At 40.0% G+C, this 22,955-nt stretch overlaps 1 protein-coding gene across 11 annotated transcripts in view; it reads right to left on the bottom strand.

The window, feature by feature from the left end:
- LOC111867990 (protein split ends) overlaps positions 1 to 22,955 on the bottom strand; it is a 67,405-nt gene that overhangs the window by 10,984 nt on the left and 33,466 nt on the right. For 8 of the 11 annotated variants that reach the window (XM_023858290.2, XM_023858299.2, XM_023858296.2 and 5 more), the window contains 4 exons: positions 16,663 to 16,722; positions 7,490 to 7,611; positions 5,089 to 5,222; positions 1,579 to 1,862 (listed from right to left, as the gene is read on the bottom strand). In XM_023858290.2, the coding sequence (XP_023714058.1) occupies positions 1,579 to 1,862; positions 5,089 to 5,222; positions 7,490 to 7,611; positions 16,663 to 16,722 (600 nt within the window). The remainder of the gene's footprint in view (positions 1 to 1,578; positions 1,863 to 5,088; positions 5,223 to 7,489; positions 7,612 to 16,662; positions 16,723 to 22,955) is intronic. The other 3 variants (XM_023858297.2, XM_023858300.2, XM_023858301.2) reach the window with 3 other exon arrangements.

Here is a 22,955-nt window from a genome sequence, read left to right as displayed (position 1 = left end):
AACACTGTGTGTTTTAAATAAGAACAGGATGGTGGATAATGTGCAGATACACAACAATTGTACAACACAGTTGTCCATCCTGCCTCCTCTTTTGACTTCACCCTTCAAGATGATCCCTTGTTGTGAAAAAGAAACCTTCCTGTTACTGTCAAGAGAAAAACATTGTATACCAAATGTTTCATAATCCTCTACTCCTGCAATAAACCCATGATAGGTAGAACAAATTCAATACTAGCTGCAGTTGCTCTCCTTCCCACAAAATGAGGATGAGAGAAAACTGCAGTTATTTTGACCCAGAGTTTGAAATTCATCTTTTCACACAGATACACTTGATCAGACGTTACACATTATTTTATTCACAGTTCTAAGAGCTGTCACTTAAAAGCATTCCAGCAATATAAGACAAATAGTGGTCCATGTGCGAGAACATGATGAATCGTTGCAGCAGTCATTTACAGACACAATTTGCATTGTGATGACTGAATATTAGCCATTAACTGAAATGATCGGCAAATAATGTAGATAAATCAAAAAGTAAAGGCTTTCAACATTTTTACAGCATAAAATTCCCATAAACTAAAAACACACAGTATCACAGTAAGAAATAAAATAATTTGTGAAGTGCAGAATCTGTTTAATTTTTTTCAAATTTGGATGACATAACAGTTCTTGACTACTATCTTCACAGATGATATTATGTACTACTAATCTTTGCGAGGGAAATACAAGTCTACATGTGTTTATCAATGTCATGTGGCGTGTTGAGTTTCCTGGATATACGTTCATGATGTGTATTTGTACCAACCGTCTTACGGTACACACAATTTCACCTTTCTCTTCACTACATGTTTCAGCACTAATGTGCCATCTTCAGGTGTGGTTTTATTTACGTCAAACCACTGCACTGTATGCAATCATGTTTCCTTTATAAAATGATTAAAATGTATATATGTCATGTATAATAATAAAGTTTATATATTCAAACTTTTCAAGATTTATCATCTATACGTCGCACTTCAAATTCGCGAGTTACGTCAATCCTCTCCTATGGGAGTACTCTTCCTATATTCTTGTGTATATTGTGTCCTGTGTCGTGTCCTTCCCTTGTGACTGCGTGCATTGTATTGGTACAAATACACATCATGAACGTGAATCAGTGCAACAAGACGCTAAAATATAACATTCCTGGATATGGTTTTCTTTCCTTTTGTGTGCCCATCATGCCTTATCAGACAAATGATTTGAAATAAAACAAGAGCAATTTATGATGCAGACTCAGCTAACAAATTAAACAATAATGGCTAACTTAACAAAAATCAAAATCTTCCATGATGCCTGCACGCATGAACAAAAGCATTAAACCTAGGAAATTCAAGTGAAATTATTTACATTTTGCAGGAACTAAAACAACTAAAAAGCTGGGGCAATAATGGGACTAAAAAAGAGGTAAATCATGGCAAAATGTATGCTGTGAGAACATATAAATGAAGTTTCACTATAATTAATTAACACTGTATAAAAAGATCACAAAGTTTTAAAGCACAAACACCAATATATTACTGCAACAAATTTACTCACCTTCTGATTGGCAACTTTTGGATCAGGTTGGCACCCTTCAAGGGTGGTGGAATTATAAGGTTGCCCATACATCTGGACCCTAACAGAAACCTGCGACTTGTCACACGCAGCGCATAGTTTCTCCTGCTTCTCATCTGCAGGCAGATCAGTGATGACATTGAAGCACGGCCAGGTACCAACACTGGTCTGAAGTCCCGCCTTCCACTGAGCTACTCCAAGTAACCGTCGCTTCCTCTCCTCAGTGACATCATCCACTGTCTTCACATTTGATAGGAAATAATCATCTGTGAACATTAAAGAATAAGTAAATAATGGAAGTTCATCAACATATGCAGTTATACAACACGAATTAAAATGGTAATCCGTAACAGAGCACACAAACTTCCTCAATGTATTCGTTGTTGTTGTCATTACTATCTTTGCAAAAACAGAACCACAATGTGAGGGAACTGCTTCCTTGCCCACAAATTTTATGGTTTCAGAAATAATGAGACAGACAGGAAAGCACACATGGGAGGAAATGGGAAGGAAGGAAAAGGCCACTCAGGTGACAGGAAGATAATACTAACGCTTTCACTTCCAGTAACTCTGCTACCAGCCCAGGTGACTTGAACCATCACATCAGACCAAACAGCAAAGAGTGTGTTTATGATTCGTTTATCCATCTATGACAGCAGTAACATAGCTCCATTGCGCTCAATTGTCATCTCTCCTACATTAATGCATAAAACGTGTTTTCCAGATTTCTTCTGGGACCAGTAGATTTCAGCACTAAACAGGAAAATCTTAAATGCAGATCAATGAACACGGGGATTATTATCCTGGTACTGGTGAAATTCATCAACACTAAATGATGACAAAATCTTAAATTGAGGAACATTACACAAAGATTCCACTGAATTTAGGTCTTCCTTCAAATCCATATGGAGGTCCTTGTTTCGTGTGTTCCAGAAGTAGCTGTGCCCTTCTCATGCAGCTGTTTCCATGGATTTTTACATTACTGTACTAAATGTCCACATTTCATATTCTTGTCCAAGATATGGATGAGGTAAAAAAGTGTGCTGTTCAGTGTTAAATCATTTCCATCACAGATGTACCTTCTTGCAGATTCACACACCATTCTCATTATAATGTCACACATTCTGAGCTGTATACTTGAAATTGCAACCGGTTCCTCTGGGCTAACATTACTTTCTATCTATGGCTCTACAGCCCTTTGTTGGACCTTCACCACTTTTTCATTTCTTAATCTTTTCACAGTCAACAGGAATTCTTGGCCATGAGATCAGGTCACTGCAAGGCTGCTACCTGCACGCAGGACAGCACATAGAATAAACAGACACAGACATCCATGCCTTAGACCACATGGCCACTGTGACTGACCTAATAATCCTTTGCCTAGTTTAATTTCTTTTCATGGGGTGTATTTGAAAATTTGTGTGTCAAAATTCGTAGAGCTGGTTGTACATTGCACAGTTCATCTGTACTGTGCTGGTGCATACAGTTGTAGCCAAAATGCAAGAACAACATGCTCTGAAATCTGTAATGGCTCGCTTATTACGAAAATGCAGCTGTTCCAAAAACAGGATCCAGAATCTAGTACATTTTTACATGAGGCTTTTTCATCCCTGAGATAAACATTAGGCCCAAAATTTCTCCATTTCTGGTAGTCACAGGGATCCAAGTTAAGAACAGTGATTGATGGCTGCACATATTGCTGCACTGTTGACCTGACTTGGCACAGGGACTGGTCTGTTCACCTGCTCTGTGTAGGGCTGCACACTGCTGCACTGTCAACCTGACATGGCACAGAGACTGGTTTGCTCATGTGCTCTGTGTAGGACTGCACACACTGCTGCACTGTTGACCTGACTTGGCACAGAGACTGGTTTGTTCAAGTGCTCTGTATAGGGCTGCACACTGCTGCACTGTCAACCTGACTTAGCACAGAGACTGGTCTGTTCATGTGCTCTGTGTAGGGCTGCACACTGCTGTACTGTCAACCTGACTTGGCAAAGAGACTGGTCTGTTCATGTGCTCTGTCTAGGGCTGCACACTGCTGCACTGTCAACCTGATTTGGCACAGAGACTGGTTTGCTCACGTGCTCTGTGTAGGGCTGCACACACTGCTGCCTTGTCGACATGACTTGGTACAGAGACTGGTTTGCTCACGTGCTCTGTGTAGGGCTGCACACACTGCTGCCTTGTCGACATGACTTGGTACAGAGACTGGTTTGCTCACGTGCTCTGTGTAGGGCTGCACACACTGCTGCCTTGTCGACATGACTTGGTACAGAGACTGGTTTGCTCACGTGCTCTGTGTAGGACTGCACACACTGCTGCACTGATGACCTGACTTTGCACAGAGACTGGTTTGCTCACATGCTCTGTGTAGGGCGGCACACACTGCTGCACTGTTGACCTGACTTGGCACAGAGACTGGTTTTCTCACGTGCTCTGTGTAGGACTGCACACACTGCTGCACTGTCGACCTGACTTGGCACAGAGACTGGTTTGTTCACGTGCCCTGTATAGGGCTGCACACTGCTGCACTGTCTACCTGACTTGGCACAGAGACTGGTTTACTCACGTGCTCTGTGTAGGACTGCACACACACTGCTGCACTGTCGACATGACTTGGCACAGAAACTGGTTTGCTCACGTGCTCTGTATAGGGCTGCACACTCTGCTGCACTGTTGACCTGACTTGACACAGAGACTGTTAGTTCACGTGATCTGCTTCAGTTGTGTATTTTCTGTGAAGGGTGATAACTTGCAGGAATATCCAAGACAGTGTGAGTGACACCACCGTCATGTGTTTAACTGGGAACCTCACTTTCACTTTCCCCTTCACTTGCTGTGCTGTCTGAAGGATTCACCATTATCTAAAATTCCCTGTCCATTTCATGTTCCTTAGTTTTGTTGTTCTTTTTTAGATGTTTTCACTTGATGTGACATGCTCAAAAACCAGACATCTCCATCACCTCTGTCTTCCCAAATCTCCTCCTCCTCATCCACCAATTCCTCCCATGTTGACCCTCCCTGCTGTGTGACATCTTTCCTAACTTGCTGTTCTCATCTTGATGTTGGTCTTCCTCTTGGGTGCTTTCCCTTTACTTTTCATGTTCTAAACATTTAGCATATATCTCCTACCTTTAGCATTAGTTCCCATTTTGAAAGCATATCCCAAACCAACTGGAAAATCTTTCCTGCATTTCTTAGTTTTTGTAATCCTTCCATCTGTCACTTTACTTCATAAGTATTCAAAACTCTCTGCCTCAATTTTATAATTAACGAATTTCTTCATACCTTCTGTCGTTCTTGCACAACCACACGCTTATCCAAATTGACATTTAACTCAAAAACTTTCCACACTGTACGATAAGAACCTTACGAAAATACTGACTTTATCAAATTAATACTTGGTGAAGAGTACAGATTATTAAAAAGATTACCACTTAAAAATGGTGGTGATGGGTTGTATCTCTAAGTGTGATGAGAGACAATTACCTTGTTCTTGGAATATCTCAGTGAGGAAATTGGAATCAAGTGCTTGTGAGATGAGCGTCTGGATGTACACTTCAAAGTTGTCCTGGTACTTGGCTGTCTCCTTCATCGACTTCTCAATCAGCTCCCTGCCATGCCAACAGCACCAAACACTAAATGTAACTTTGGGGTCACGGTATATAATATAGTTCTGCATGTATCATAAAAGGAACACACAAATGATGCAGGAATATTTCTGTACCAAACAACTTGGAAAAATTTAATCCTAAGTCTTCCAAACAATAACTATAATAAAAGGTAAAGCTATCCCTGTAATAGGCCATGAAGGCCCAAAGGCTTGTAAGACATCGAGGCTCCCACATTTTCTAGACAATTGGCTCATATATGGCAGTGAGGTTGTCAGCCTTATGCACCAGCCGGCCGCCCTTTACCCCCAGGAAGGTTCCTGATACTCATTTTGGATAGAGGCTGAGTCGACCCCAGGGCCACAGTGTGGCTGAAAGGATTAGTAGTTACTATAGGATTCTGACGATGGTGTATAACACACTGATATCAGTGTGGAAGGATTAGGTCAATTGAAAAATCCAATGAGCTCATCTGGAATCAAACCCACAATCTTCCAGCTACATTACTGCATTCCCCACAGTAACTATAACAACAATAATTATTATTCAACGTTCAGAGATTTGGGTGAAAACATGGCACTAAGTAAACAAAATTAGTTCTGCAATGAAGTCTTCTCTAGTGATCAGCCAGGCCAATATTTTGGAGACCGTTTCTATCTCCAGTCATGGGCACACACACTTACACCCATTTAACATGTTCTTTACTGTGGATACAAATACAGCACGCAGCCACAAAAGTTGGATACCAGCTCCATACTGACACTGGTCATCACCCAAGAATTCACTGCATACAATCACTGTGAAAGCTTAAAGTCATACACAGAGACCTGGACTGTGAGAACATGCAAGTAGTAGATGAACATGCTTTGAGAGACAAATTGATGGGGAAAGAGACCAATCAGCTAGCTGCATTACTACACAGTGTCTCTGTTACCATTTAGACCAACATTTTTTGAACAACTACTAATTCAGAGCAGAATGTTGGTGAACACATTAGCAGAAAACAATAATTACCCTACAATAGTAAACACCAAAAAAGTAACATAATACAACTGAGTGCATAACACAGCAAGAAGGGATGTAAGGACACAAACAAGTAAACAAGTGAACAAGTAAAATTATAACCGCCCCCACAAAAAAAAACTTCTCAAACATAAATTCTAATAGAAGAATTACACTTGTTACAGACACACATGCTACGGGAACCATATATCAACAACTAAACATTAACACAGAAAGATAGCAGTTTCCTCACCCACAACTTTTAACAACAGATGATGACCAATTCAGTCTAAACATGTCGTGAGAATATATGATATAACTCCATCCTAAGTGCAAACTATATTTATAGGTCTTTCGTCTTGTTCTTCTCTATACACTACATGTTTCGGCCCCAAACGGCCATCATCAGGTGTATACACTCACGTATCTGTTACACTGCACTTATTTATAACATTTAAAATTTAAAAATATAGGTCTTCCTGATTAGCACTTATAAAATCTTCGGTTCTAATTTTGAATCCTTTAAAAATTTTTTCTCCAAGTTTTAAAATTTAAAAATGTCAGGGTTGCTCGCCCTATGTCTATAGTGCTGCAGCGGCTTCTTCTTGTTTCTAGTACTGTATAGGTGTTATTCTGTGTAGTCTCCTTGTGTGCATGCCGCTGCAATCTTTACACGTAGTAAAGATAGCAGCGGCATGCACACAGACTACAGCACTATAGACATAGGGCGAGTAACCCTGACATTTTTAAATTTTAAAACTTAAAGAGAAAAAATTGTTAAAGGATCCAAAATTAGAACCGAAGATTTTATAAGTGCTAATCAGGAAGACCAATATTTTTAAATTTTAAATGTTATAAATAAGTGCAGTGTAACAGATACGTGAGTGTATACACCTGATGATGGTCGTTTGGGGCCGAAACATGTAGTGTATAGAGAACAAGACATAAGACCTATAAATATAGTTTGCACTTAGGACGGAGTTATATCATATAAAGTGCAACAGGATGCTTAAATATAATTATGTCGTGAGAACTTTTAAAGTAACTGGCTTTTATTAAGTTTTAATAAATTGTTGTACATAAAACTGTAGAACTAATTAAAACCACTATGTGGAGAATGCGAAAGAATGTTACAAGAATATTAATCTGGATTAACGAGTGTTTACTGAATATCCAGAATCTTAGATGAGACAAAAGGACTGGAAGAAAAACACTGGGTAGCAACGGGCAATAAAATATTACAGCTGTTAATATATAAACATTTCTTTTACACTTACTGGTCATCCAAAGCCATCTCGTCCCTCATAAACTCAACAATAGTTTCAAGCCGATTCTGGACCCGAAACTTCACAGGTACCTGCTGATATATATGGCGGTTCTGAGGTGTCCACCCAGAGTACTGAAACAGAAGCAGTGGTCATGTTCATGTAACAGTTGTCTAACAGCTACAGTTAGTGTATAACCTACTGAGATGGCAATCATTACATTTGCCCACTGAACACAGGAAGATACAGAGTCAGAAAGTAAACTTATCTATTCCAAGATACTGGATGTTCACAGAATTTCAAAAGATAAAATATGGTGGCACATGCACATACTTAAACAGATACATCTCCTCACCTCCAACCGAAATGCAGAGCTCAGTATAGCTCACACTAACACTATACTAACATGCTGTGCCCAATGAATGTGTACCTACAGATGGGCAGAAATGATCTAACATTCACTATTACTGAAAAGTTCTATCTTCTGCAATAGAATGCCATGTGGCCTGTTAAAGTCAACCAACATTTTGGGCGAACATGTCACCACTATCTTTGGGGTTGAAGAGTAAGTCATGCAAAGAAAGCAGCGTGAGACAGGTCCCAAGTGAGGAATGTCGCTTGTGAAAACGTGGGGTTATATAGAAGCAGAAGGGCCTTGAAAGCCAACACCTAATACTTCCACCCGCACTATGGCCTTGGGGTCAACTCAGCCTCTTAACAGAAATGAGTACCAGTAATCTTCCTGGGGTTAAAGGGCTGCCAAATGGTGCTTAAAGCTGACCTCACCAAAATCTGTGAGCTGATTGTCTAGAAAGTGTGGGAGCCTCAATGTCTCACAAAACCTATGGGCCTCCACAGGCTGTTACAGGGATAGCTATCATAGAACCAGGGTGAACCAACAGAGGACAGAAGAAAAGTGACCAGGTTTGCCTCCTTGAAAAGCCCCTGGAACATACGGAAGAAAAGATGAAAATTCACAGGTGCATCTGACTGGCAGAGAACTGAGTGCTACCACATGAGGCAAACCTAGTCACACTTCTGTCTCCTTCTGCTTCACCCTGGTTCTCCGATACAGCCAGTGGGAACTGTCATACAGGCTCCCAGGGTTCTGCTTCTACATAATCCCATGTTTCTGCAAGTCATGTGTTTTGCTTGCTACCTGATTCATGCTGATTTCGTGCTTGGCTTACTCTTCAACCCTGACAATGAAGGTGACACGTTCTTCTGAAACACCGGTCGACTTACAATAGACTACACAGCATTATATCCTACAAGACTGAACTTGTTGGGAATCGATAATACACACGTTGCCAGTAAATACTTCCCCACTGTAAAGTAACAGTAGATGGGCTGCTGGAGGGGATGTGTCCCTCTTGTCCGATTTGAAGTATAAAAAGTAGAGCTGAGGACCGAGCATGGCAGTGTGTTGGCAGAAGCCAGTGGTTAGCCAGCATGTGGAGCAGAGCAGTTCTACAGTCTAGTGAGAGTTGTTAACACGAAAGGAGTGACTGTGAAACAACTTGTTCAACATTTTGTTATAGTTAAATTGAATTGTAGTTACAGCGTTGAGTAATAAAGTGATGTCGCAAGAATAGGTCTCGAGGTCTTGTTTCATGACAGAACTCTTCATAACCACCACTGTGAGAACCTCAAATCCTACATTCCCTGTCACTGTTTAGCAATAGTTTATTCCCAGAAATTACACTGAAGTGCATGAAGGCATAATTTACTCTTCAAGTGCATACGAAACAATATTTATTTTTCTGTAATTTTTATTTAAATAAATTTTACATCTCTCTATCCAAACACATTTGTTACATTTCGTTAATATTAAAAGAGAACAGCCACAAAATCCTTGCAAGAGAATTACTACCACCTTAAAAGTCACTGGTCACTGAAAGAAACTCTGCGACTTTGGCAATAGATAAATGTATAAAAATGCATTGCAAACAGTACATTTCATTCATGCATAACACACATCGTGTCTAGAATATACAGAAACGGAGGGCTGTGTGTTATGTATGGCCCACGATGCATTTAATGATGCTGCCAAGCACTCAATATTACACACTGTTGTATATGATGACTGGTTGAATAATAAATTGGAAAGGATGTAGAAGGATGTAGTTCCCAAACTTCAGGGGCATGGCAGCCCCTTTGGGTTGGAATGGGGGGGAGTCCAGGGAGAATCTGATGCCACAGAAAAAATTAATGCCAAATTCAGCTGAAGTAATTTCTTTTACTTGCATGTAACCATCTCTTTTCTAATCATCCAGTGGAACTGTTAATCCTGATATTAAGAAAAAAGACATTAGATTTCAATGCCTGTCAGCACTATCCACTCCCATACACACAGTGCCACACAGAAGTTCTATTTTAAAATATCAAACTGTCTTGTCAATAAAAAAAATTTGGGAGGACGTTTGTGTTTCGTGAAAACTAAAAGAGGGGCATCATGTCTATAATTTTGAGAACCACTAATGTAGTAGTAATTATGGCATAATTTCAGGCATTATTCCAGCATCTGCCTGGAGGAACTGAAGAAATTAAAAACCCACAAGTGGCCTCTTTGTCAATATTTAACCTGGAACCTCCAAAACATGAAGCAGTACTAACCAGCTGACCCTGAAATTTGATAACTTATGTCCTTGGCAGACATCTGCTAACTTGTAGTGTAATTAAACCCACAAACACTTTGCAGGCCACACACTGATTAGATCACTTCAAGGTACTTGCATTAAAACTGCCACAACCAAAGAGACTGACTCACATTAATCTATCAGTAAAGTATTCTGTAAACAGATAGCATCAAGTGTAACATTCCAATGTTTAGAAGAAAGAACAGGCTTTTACATGATAAATTCCCTCTGTTGTTTCAATTTCATTTGAGAGAGGTATAGTTAGTTTTCCTTTTGGAGGGGAAACTCCATTTACAATCCTTGGACAGACAGTTAAACCTTTACTGAATAATAATCTATCACTATGTAAATGTTTTCTGGAAACATTCAAAACAAACCATAATATTATCAGTGCACAATAATTAAGTACAGGAACACAGAATCACAAGTAGTTACTATAGGATTCTGACGATGGTGTATTACACACACTGATATGTTGGGTTTTTGGACTTTATCCATCGTCCTGGTTTTTAAGATAACAAATAAAAACACGACGTTTCGGAAACTGGATCTGTTTCCGTCCTCAGGTGAAGGAAAACACCTATTCAGTTGGAGCTAGCTGGAGTGATTGAGGCTAGCTCTTTCTAACGGACCCAACTGAATAGGTGTTTTCCTTCACCTGAGGACGGAAACAGATCCAGTTTCCGAAACGTCGTGTTTTTATTCGTTATCTTAAAAACCAGGACGATGGATAAAGTCCAAAAACCCAACATAACAGAATCACAAGGTTTAAGGTAATTATTACTGTTCAGTCCCCTAGAGTGGCTTTATTTCTTCGCCTGCTAACTCAAGTTTCATTTTCAATGTTTAAATTCTTGTGATTACATACACTTAGTAGGTAGACATCCAGTGATTTTCTATAAATGTCAATGTAAATACTGTATAAGAAAAAATAATTTGGGAAGTTCTGATGTCTATTTAACTGGGCTGGAAGGTTTTCCTCAACTGTGCATTTTGCAGATTCCTACTACTTTTACTTCACAAATTTTTCTTCCAAAGGAATACTTAACCAAGTTTCAACCAAATCCATTTCACTTTATTACATGCAGACTCAATGAAACTAAAGGTGATATTCAAAATGTCTCCCAAAAATTGACTTCACAGTGGTTTGGGCTATACATTCACACACGTATCTGATAACCAAATCACCAAGAAAGTTAACATCTTCTGTAACATTACATCGTGCAGTCTGCTTGACCATTACTGAGATGTGGGAATAATGCACTGCCTCAAATCTTCACAGCTGAAGACAGAGGCAACACATCAAACAATCATAATCATCAACAGGATTGTACAGCATGACATCCCAGAAGACAGTAATCTCCATAGTCACCACCATGAGGGCCTCAATTTTCAAAACCAAATCACCAAATTATAGCTTTGCAGTATATCACAGAAATCAACTCAGAACCATGCATTCATTTTGCAGCACTGCTATTAACATTATACAATTGCAGGTCTTCCCACTTTCAACAATCCAAAATCAATAGCCTCAGTGCTGAAGTTCGTCCATTTAACACATTCAGGACCGGAGGGGCCAATTGGCCCTCTACGTTTCTATAGCGTTGCGGACTGGGCGGGCCAATTGGCCCTTTTCTGACGCGTTATGTTGCAACCGACTATATCTCGCTGTGTGGCCACGTTGCATCATAACTACTGCGTAGTTGACCTCGGGAATGTTTGCTAGCTTAGCCAGTAACATGATCACGCTCATTTCCTGTCACACCCTAAAGAAAAATCCTTTGTTCGAGTCCAAGCTTCCACCTATGAACCAGGAATTTAGCAGTGCAACATGGATCAGAGGCGAAAGCAGTTGCAAGGGAAGCGTTCTCTTGGAGAACAAGAAATATTAGATTTGTTCTCCGATGAGCTATCAGATTTGCCAACTGCTTCGTCTTCTGATAGCGAGGCCAGCCTCAATGAAAGTGGCAGTGACAGGGGCCACAGGGCCCCCCAAAATATTGTGTCCAGTGAAAGTGCGAGTACCGGGACAGCCACATGGGGTAAAGCGGACAAAACCCCCACTTTGGGTAGGTTTACTGGTGATCCGGGGGTGAAGCAGATGCCATCGGACCCAACGGATGTGTCTGAAGTTGCGTCACTGTTTTTTGGAGATAGTTTCTTTGATCTGTTATGTCAGGAGACTAATAGATACTATCTCCAACACCGTGAGGCGTACGACCGCATCTATAAGGTGTTGAAGTGGGTGGATGTCACTTCAACAGAAATGAAAAAATTTTGGGCTATGATTATTCTAATGGGGCTTACAAAGAGAGATACTTTGAAGGATTATTGGTCAAGTGACCCATTTTCAGAAATTCCCATTTTCGGCAAACTCATGAGTCACAAGAAATTTGAACAGATATGGTGGTGTTTGCATTTCAATAATAATGAACTGCAACCACAACCAACGGGCAGGCTTTTCAAAATTCAGCCCTTATTAGACATTTTGGTTGAGAAATTTCAGACAGTTTATAAGCCAGAGCAACAACTGTCTTTGGACAACTCTGTGATTCCTTGGAGGGGAAGGCTTCGTATTCAAATGTATAATCCTGGGAAACTCAGAAAGTATGGCCTACTTGTTTGTGTAGTCACGGAAAGCACTTCAGGCTATATAGGATTTTTAGAAATTTATTCTGCTGAAGGCAAGAAATTGCAAGAAACTATCACGTTTATCAAGATAATTATTACAACAGTGTGGCAACTGCAGAATACCTACTTTCAAGGAATGTACGTATTTGTGGTACAATTAGGGTGAACAGAGACCTTCCTTCAGATCTGAAAGAAGAATGTAAATGCCTGAAACGTGGTGACACCACATTCAGGAGGAAGGGGGACATTCTTCTTCAGTCCTGAAGGGATACTCGTGTTGTGAATATGGTTTCCACTATTCACAATTCGAGTATGGTTGATGTTCAGAGACACCACAGGCAAGTGAAGAAGCCTCTTTGTATTTCCGAGTATAATATGTTAATGAAGGGAGTTGACAGGGCCGACCAGTACTTGGCCTATTATTCCTCTCCTAGGAAAACAGTAAAATGGACGAAGAAAGTTGCACTGTTGCTTATAAACTGTGCACTTTTCAATTCATTTTCGATTTTCAAAAAGGTGAACAGAAATTCTACTTTGAAATACAAAGCATTTCTGTTGAACTTGGCAAAAGCTTGGGCTACTGACCTCACGGTGGCGGCAGTACCTGCGTCAGACACAGACGTAGTGCAGCCGGGGCCATCTGTTCGCACACAATGGAGGCCTCATGTGGACCCCCTGGACGACTCTCGGGTGATATGCGGAAACATACCCTTGTGAGAATTGTGAAGAGTGAACATTGCAAGAAGAAGTACCCTTCTAGGCAGTGCCGTGTGTGCGCAGTCCACAAGAAGAAGAGTAGGACTGTGTACATCTGCAACTTCTGCGTGATGCCTCTTCACAAAAGGGAATGTTTCCAGAGATATCACATGTGCAAGCACTTCTAGGAGCTCTGGTAGGTGTTCTCCAAAAATTTTAGTCCATAAAATTAATTAGGAGATTTTATATTAATTTTTAAAGTGAACAGTGAACAAGTTAGGGTGCTAGGCTTAAAAACCCCGGTCCCCAGGGTGATTTAAATATTTAAACAACCGGTCCACAATGTGTTAAGATTTCCCACAGTTTTCAAATTCAGTGTTCCCAGTGATTGAGGCTAGATCTTTCTAAGGGACCCAACTGAATAGGTGTTTTCCTTCACCTGAGGACGGAAACAGATCCAGTTTCCGAAACGTCGTGTTTTTATTTGTTATCTTAAAAACCAGGACGATGGATAAAGTCCAAAATCCCAACATATCAGTGTGTTATACACCATCGTCAGAATCCTATAGTAAATACTGTGGTGTATTTGCTCTATGTAGGAACTGTTGAGCCACAGCGTGCGGATGCTATATATCGAGGGTATTAGTCAGTGCTGAAGCAGTTGAGAGTAACTGAGACTGGCAGAAGCAAGCAAAGTGGAACCAGGAATACAGAAGGTCACCTGTGAGGATGTAAAGTGTGATGTAGAAGACTTAGTGTGTGCGATGGTGCATCCAACAGTGGATTATGGGGTGTATGAAAATCGGCGATAGCGCTGTATGTGAGTGTAATCAAAAGAGTGTAACCAAGCTGTTAATAAATCCAATCATCAGAACTAGAACCCGTCATTTCATTACACGTACCCCCATACACGTGACAATATGATTCCACAGTGAATTGCAACAGGCTTCTCCACTAGTACAGTTTGAACAGGAGACATCAAGAGTCAAAGTTCAGATATATAGAGAAGGGCCTCATGTTCAATACAGTGGGAACATGTGTGGCCAGTTACAGCCAACTCATGTCAATGGAAATGTCTGCATGCAAAAGAATAAAGAGGAACTGGTGAAAGGCATCACTTTTAGGACCAGATCATTTTTTGTTGTTTAACCTCATAATATTTTTGTGGTCTTCTGTGTTACGACATCATGACAACCAGCAGATGTCTACCATCCTTTTGGAGGAACATATTGCCACTATCTTCCACCTGAAGATGGAAAGTCATTTTCAAAATATGTGTTTCTTTTGGGCTTTGAACACAGAAGGCACAAATATACCACAACAACCCATGAAACACTGACGCAACAATTTAAATTCTAATTCAATATCTAATACATATCTGTTGTAGCTGAAAGGCAACGTGAGATGGAAGACCATAAATGAGAAAAAACTCAGTTTAATTCTAAGTACTGGTAACAAATTTATATAAAGCTCTGCCATTCCTTGACTCTGTATCCTACATATGATTTCCTTCTATTTATTTGGGCTATAGAGTTATCTGGGGTGATCAAGCAACTTAATAGCATTACTAGCTTCCTGGACTGTGTCCACTATCTGATATTCTAAAAACCGCAACAAAACATTCCAGGAGCTGCATCTGCTCCTGACCTTAGGTAAAAGCAGTAACTACACAGCTGGGTCCATTTGAAAGAGCCAATCCCAATCGGTGGGCACCCATCATCAAAATAAACTACTTTCTACTCATTCTAAACAGAATGACTTCACAGTATACTAAATTACAAACCAAGAGGACACCAAAGCATTGGAGAACCCAAAGCCACATTGGAAAATGTACTCTCTTGAAGTCAGAAAAAAAGAACATGTTTAGGTAAACATGATGTAATAAGGCATTACTTCTTTTTTCAATTTGCAGGTGATGATCAAAAGCAAAGGGCTTTGCAGGACAGCAATATTATAATCTCATTTTGCAGACTGTCATATGGCAGAATCTGATTACAGTGACACTGGGCAAGGATATGTCCTACATTATAATACAGCTCAGAATGTTCACACTCGGACCAAAAAGATTTCTGACTGAGGATTAGAAGCAAAAAGTTTAGAAAACTCATGAAGTTACATATAATAAGGATAAATGTAAAGGCATGGAACATTTCATGAAATAAAAAAGAACTGCAACGGTTTACACACAATTTCTATCAACACAGAAGAACCAAAAAGTGCACCCAGCAATCAAATTTTAGTATGACAATGTGACGCCGTGTAGTCCGGTATAAGTTCAACATTTCACAGGAATGATTGTAATACCTCCAACTTTAGGGCTGAGGAGTTGGCCAAGCAAGTAACCTGCATGAAGCAGGTGGCAAGGAGCTGCCTGATTCTTTCTGGTTACTTGTTTAGCTTAAGCTTACCCTTTAACCTTGAAGATGGAAGTAGTAAATTACTCGCAAACAGCGAATTTCTTCTGGACTACACAGTGTCACACCCCACAAGACGGTAATCTTCATAGCCACACCTGTCAGAACCCCAAAACCAACAAAGCGTAACATTTTTGTTCAGACATCTTGAACAGAAAGCAAAATATACATCAAAAGATGAGTGCTCCAGACTTTCTTGTAGCATGGGAATCCTAAAGGGAATGAAACATCACATACAGCTTGAAACAATGATTACACAGAAAATACTATTCTTCTTGCTCTTAAGGCTTTTCATAAACAATATTTATGTTTTTACATGCTGTCAATTCTAACAGAAATTTATTATGAGGTTTTCAAGATGGTAAAGATTCATACTGTAGCCTTCCGGATTATTAAAAAATGGAAGGTAAGTGATTATCAGTATTTTGGAGGAACATGCTGCCTCCATCTTCATGGTTTCATTTAGCCTTTAAACATCACAATACACAATTAATTAAGAAACTACACATAATAACCATTAAGAATTGACAGAGCTGTAATGAAACAGAGATACCAGATAGATGCCACATACACCTCAGGGAAAACTCATTTGTATGCTCCCAGCATGAAAGTTAGAACTTGATACAAACAAATATTGGACATGAAGGAATATGACACCATCAATTTACTTTCACAACCAAGAAACTGTGACTTACTGTCTATGCCAAACTTCATCTACATTGGTATAACTGTGTTCACTATGAACAGATTCCACAGCATGTGTCAATAATTGTATGGGTAAACAAAATGGTAAGGCCATGCATACCCTTTTCTCAGCATCACGGGCAGGGCTTGATAACCCCTGTTGCTTGTGCGCCCGTGGTGACTGAAAATACAGCAAGAAACAATGAATATTACAATCAGACATGCAGATCCCCACAAGGAGCTCTCTCACACTGACTATTTTCATAAAAACTACAATTTCATTCCAACATGTGAATTTCTTTCTAGCTCTTTGCTCTTGTGGTTCAAAAAGAACATGTTATACTAAAAAGTAGCACATGAAAGGAGCTACAGTCAGGAGTGGACATCTCATATTATTATTGGCATTCACTTCAGTTTCTTCTAGTATGAATTTAACCTGGGCAGTATTTCCAAATCAAAACTTCCCAAATTTCCTCACGAAGAGTCATATTTTAAACTACAGCGGAGCCAGAAAAAAAGTGTATATATACTTTAACTGAAGTTATCTATGGATATTTTCAAAGTCTGACTGAAATATAATGTGTTGTGTGTAGTGTATTATTCTCTCAAAAGATGGTGATAGACAAATGAATGAAGGAGCCACCTTGCCAAATGGCAGGACAGTCATAGTAAATGGCAGTGGAACAGTCATCGTTTTAGCAATGCAAGATAATTTTGAAGTGGTATTGGAAATTTGAAAACATGTGTGAAGTAGAAAACAGTGGCAGTGTGAATTTGCAACAGGATCTCCAGCACAATCAACAATTGCATGTATTTGTGACAAATACATGCCTTACACAACAAATGGGTCCTGCCTCTTCTGTTACGGTGTTGGAACAGTTTATACAATCATCACATAAATGTTCACATGAGATAGGAATTAGCACATCAAGTGTACAACACATTCTAAAAATGTGCCAAATGGAAAGTTTACATCCCATATGCCATGAATGAAGATGATCCTGATCAAAGAATGCAGTTTTGCATGTGGTTTCAACACAAAGTACACAAGGATGAGTTCATGAGCAAAACTGTTTGGTCTGATGAGGCAACATTTAAGCTGAATGGTACAGTAAATTGTCATAACTGTGTGTACTGGGCTCAAGAAAACTGGGGCTTTCATGTGGACAAGGCATCAATTTTCCAGGATCACTGTCTGGAACAGACTGTCATAGAGGGGCTTAATTGGACCATTTTGTTCTGAAGGAATATTTACTGGCTATATGTACCTCAATATGCTTCGGACATTCATTTTACCTTCCATTCATCAGCACCATCAGAATGAGCCATTTCACTTTCAACAAGATGGCGCACCACCACACTACCACTGAGATGTCAGAAGTTACCGCGCTTAAGCCCTACTAGATCAATGGATAGGATGAAGATGTAGTGCTGAGTATCCCTCACTCACCTGATTTAACCTCATTGACTTTTACTTTTGGGGGGCCCTGGAGGATTTGGTATATCATAAAGAACCATCAACACTGGAGACATTACAGGAAGAAATTGAAACATCATGTGCCGCTATCCCAGTGGACACCTTGACCATGGCTGCTCATGTTCTAGTCTTCTCAACTCAGAAATGTCTAAAAACTCTTGGTTGGAACTTTGAATACTTATTCCAGTTCAACATCTGATGCAGCCACCCCTTTCTGTGTGTATCAAATCTGGATTACCAATAAATTATTTAACCATATATTTTGTACACTGAAGTGTGAATACATGTTATTTGAGACCTTCTGTATATAGGATATTTAAGTACTACTGGGCTTTTTAACTACACAAACTGTACGACTATGTGCATAAACTGCATGACCTTTTAAACAAAATGTAAGGTAAACAGGAGACTGAACTGAACCAGCTGGGTTTCTAAACTTGCACAAATCTAATATCAGAGAATTCAATGATATAATTCTAAGTAGGCCTTATCCATTCCATGGTCTACTGGCTAGATTGTGGAATGTTACAGGAGGATAAACACAGACTTTTTGCATAAAGCTCCACTTTTCAAGATCTGCAAGCTGCTGTAAAAGGGGATCAAAATACAATTTAGAGCTGAGAATCTCAACTTTCTAGCTGGCATACAACAAACACTGCTCAGATGGTAGGAAACAACAGTAAGGCAGCATTTAAACATTCTGATACTGTAAGGTTATAGTGACATACAAGGACAACAGAATATCTTAAAGCTGTCAGGACAACTATTTTACCATTAGTCACAAATGCTACTGTTTGCCAGTGTTACAGCCTGAAGATGGAGGCACAATGATCCTCTAATCACTCATAACCATCTACCAGACTATGTCTCATCCCACAAGACTGCAGTCCATATGGTGTGCATGCCTCCCTTCCTCACAGTCCCTCAGCTGCCTGAACAGTGTATCTCACATTCAGAGGAGATCCAGTTCAAATCCGGAACATGACCCAATACCTTAGAAAGTTCATTTACCCACGGTACCTCCAAGAAAATGTCAATGTCCCAACAGTAACTTAGACAGGCCATAACAATTACTTCCAGATCACTGCCATCATCCTCAATCATTCTATCACACCTAATCTGTGCCACTTCTTTTATGCTGTGTGTATAGGTTTTGAAATAAAGAATATTTAACAAAGCACAGAGTTTCCAACCCTGCAGCAAAAATCACACCAATACAACCACTGAACTGTTTGTGACTACTTATTCGACACTCTTGCTGTTATCCTCTAATCTGTACATCATATCCATGTGCAAGCTGCCATGTTTATGTCTTTATATATACATAGTCCCCACTCTTACAAAGTCACATTCCTAGAGTTTGTAAAGCAAAATTTTGTAATGTGAATCACTATTTCCCACAGGAACAACATTATAATTCGGTGTTACGTCCCCAAATGACTAAAAATGACCTAGAAATTACTATTTTATTCCCCAAAATGAAACATATTGTAATGTGCACTTCCTAAGCAACAATCCACTTTCCCGCCACAATGCTACAATCGGAATGCATCCATTCTTAGATAACGGAAGCAACGCAATATCATAATTCTAACAGTGAGTCTCCACAGTTACAATGAAATGTTAGAAGCATTGCATGACAACGGGAAAACTGAACTGAAGGAAATGGTGTTTGGTATCCTGTCCGAACAACGCCTATATAAGGGGACTGAACGTACCAGATATTCCAGAGTTAGAAGACCAGAGTTTGAAGAGAGAGAGAGACTCGTGTGAACGCCAGAGTTGAAATATAGTGGCGGCAGTTGAAGACTGAAGAGTGAAGATTGTGATACTGGCTGCGTTATACGTGGATAATAATTGTACTGTAAGGGAGTGTGGCTAATAAACGTGTTTGCCAAATCTGAGACCCACGTGAAGCTATCTGTTGCGCTGCATAGGCAACACGCGACAATATGTCATACTGTACTCATTGGAGACCTATTCTGCTAAAAAAAGTACTGTGTGCGCACGAGTGTGTGTGTGTGTGTGTGTGTGTGGGTGCGCGCATGTCCATGCATATCTAAGCTCAGTTCACCTGTCAGACAAAAATTCTATTTGCTCAAAACTTATCCACAAGATAAACAGCACCTATCCCTACCACTGTAACTGCTCCACTCCCGCTTATATGACACATGTACAAGTCATACAGAATATGCACACAATATATATTTTATTGTTCAATATCTGTGTACAAATAAATAAAAGAGGGTGTTAATAAAACCAATAAATCACTAAACTCTCCACTTCCCATGGATCTTAACAACCACTTCCTTGGCAACCTGCATATATAACCTAACCACATCCTCACCATAATTACTCCAACCCTGAAGATGGATGCAGTATATTCCTCTGCTTGAAGATCACAATCTCAACTGACCAAACCTCTTTGCCATTTAATTTTATTCATATGAGGCCTGGTAAATAACAGGACCGATGCTTCTTTGCAAAGAAATGGCACCAACAGTGTGCTGACACGTCTGATCCTGTGGCTATAAGGTTTGGCATTTTCTTCTCATTCTCTGCAATCCAGTCTGGGTGTGTGGTTGCAGTGAGTGTTTCATTTGCCCAATATCAAAAATAAGAAAATAATTTTCCACAGAACTTTCACCGCAAGTGGTTGAAGAACCCAGTAATAATAATAATAATAATAATAATAATAATAATAATACGCTTTGGCATTCCAGTATGATCCAAAAACAAAATACCAAGGCCTCCAACAGACCAGAATGGGGTGAATGTCAAAACAATGGTGATAACTTAAAGGTAAAGTTATCCCTGTGCTTAACTAATTAAGCGCTATGCCACAAAGATCTATAGGGGAGTGGATGTATAGATCACTGTTTTCTTAACCTCAGCTCTAGTTGGAGGTGAATGGTCAGCTTCACACCCTGGCCGCTTTAACCCCGGGGCAAGGGCCCAGGGTACCCACTGGACAAGACACTGCGTGGGCCCAAAGCCAGTCTGGACACTGTGGAGAAGAAAAAATTCTTGACCCTACCAGGACTCAAACTCCAACCCCTCGGTCATCCAGCCCACAGCCAGTCGCTACACCAAGTATGCTACTCAAGCTCCACAAAATTCTTAAAATACAGGAAATATCTATTACAACTCTGCTCCACCAGAACAGTCACCGAGTATCAATTTTGCTTTTAAGTTTCAGATTTTACATCAGTGCATTCACTGAAATTTGACATGGACAAGTGGATTTCGCACTATGGCAATATGCCTCCCACATGCCACTTGCATTAAAGTGATTTCAGGGCCATAATAAATATCCATGTTGAAATATGTACAAAACACAATCAGTCTGATAAACGTTTCATCACAATCTGACAAAGTGTCTTACTTGCAAGAAATCCAGTGACCATTCTTTTCCTCTTCCTGTCAGTCTAAACTACAAGTTATGCATCAGGTATTATATTCTCACAATACTGAATATTAATATTAAGTAGAAGGCATCTCTTGACAGGTAACCCAAGATTTTAATTTTCTGAGTGACCTATTATATAGCCCTTTTCGGGACCTGCTTCTCCTTCCTCCCCATGCCTTCCCCATTTCCTTGCTTCTTAGTCTTCTCTCTTCTTTCTCTTTAATCCCTTCTTTTGCCAACCTGTAACCTTACTTCTGCTTTAGTTCCCCCAACACTTCTTTGGTTTCCAGTTTTCTGTTTCCATTTCCCCTCTTGTTCTGTGCCTCTGTAGGACCACTAGTTCCTTAGTCTGTTTCACCCTTCAGCCCTGCCCATATTTTTATTTCCAACTCTCATTTCTGTTCTAATTTTTCATTACTCCTCCCTTAGATACTGATGGCCATTTTGAGGGTCAGTGATTCCTCACTGATTTTCCTCCTGACTCCACCCTAGAGCACTTCCCTGTTTCAATTCCATCCTAGAGCCCTTCCTTTTCTTAATTCCTTTCATCTTATTCACTTCACCATAAAAAAAAGTAAAGCTATCCCTGTACCAGGCCATGAAGGCCCATAGGGTCATAGGGTTGTGAGATGTTGAGGGTCCCACATTATCTAGACAATCAGCTCAAAGATGGCGGTAAGGTTGTCAGCCTTACGCGCCAGCCACGCTTTACTCCCCAGGAAAATTATTTAATTAATTCCTGGTACTCATTTCTGTTACGAGGCTGAGTAAACCCCAGGGCCTAGTGCGGCTGAAAGGATTAGGTCAACTGAAAAAAATCAAACGACCTCATAATTTTTATTTTACTCAATTTTTTCAATGAATCTTCAGTTCTATTCCTACCTATTCTCCTTTAGAGTTGGGATAGCGCAGCCTGTATAGTGACTGACTACAGGCTGGATGGCCGAAGGTTCAGAGTCTAAGTCCTGGTAGAGGCAAGATTTTTCTCCTCTCCGTGTCATCCATACAAATTCTGGGGGCCACCCCTGTCCAACAGTACCTTGGACTCTCTACCAGATATGAAGCTGACCACTCACCTCTGACTAGTGCTGATGCCAAGAATTTGTGGATCTATACAGCCACTCCCCCATATATTTTCCTGGCAGAGTGCTTAATTATTTAAGCACAGTGACATTACCTTTACCTTTACCTTCACCCATTCTCTTTACCCACCATCTTTCTTTCCTCCTATGCTTTCCTTTCCTGGCCTTCATCCACCCTCAACATAACTGTTACTTCTTGGTTTCTTACCTCCATCACATACTGGTTTGCCCTGAGTCCTCCTAGTCCCAGTCCCCATTCCATTTACTAAGATCATTTTTTAACACGCTTCTTACCCAAGATGGAGGCAACCTGTTCCTCAGAAACACTGGTACCCAGCTACCAAAAATACATGGTGTCATATCCAAGAAGACAGCTAGTTATGATTCTTTCAAACTGTTATGCAAATGCTGAATGCAGTTTCCTATGTCATTTTTTAATGTGAACA

Source organism: Cryptotermes secundus, unplaced genomic scaffold, assembly GCF_002891405.2.
Source record: "Cryptotermes secundus unplaced genomic scaffold, Csec_1.0 scaffold508, whole genome shotgun sequence".
Taxonomy (NCBI): domain Eukaryota; kingdom Metazoa; phylum Arthropoda; class Insecta; order Blattodea; family Kalotermitidae; genus Cryptotermes; species Cryptotermes secundus.
Note: the sequence above shows the minus strand (reverse complement) of the source record. Positions and strands in the feature narration are given on the sequence as shown.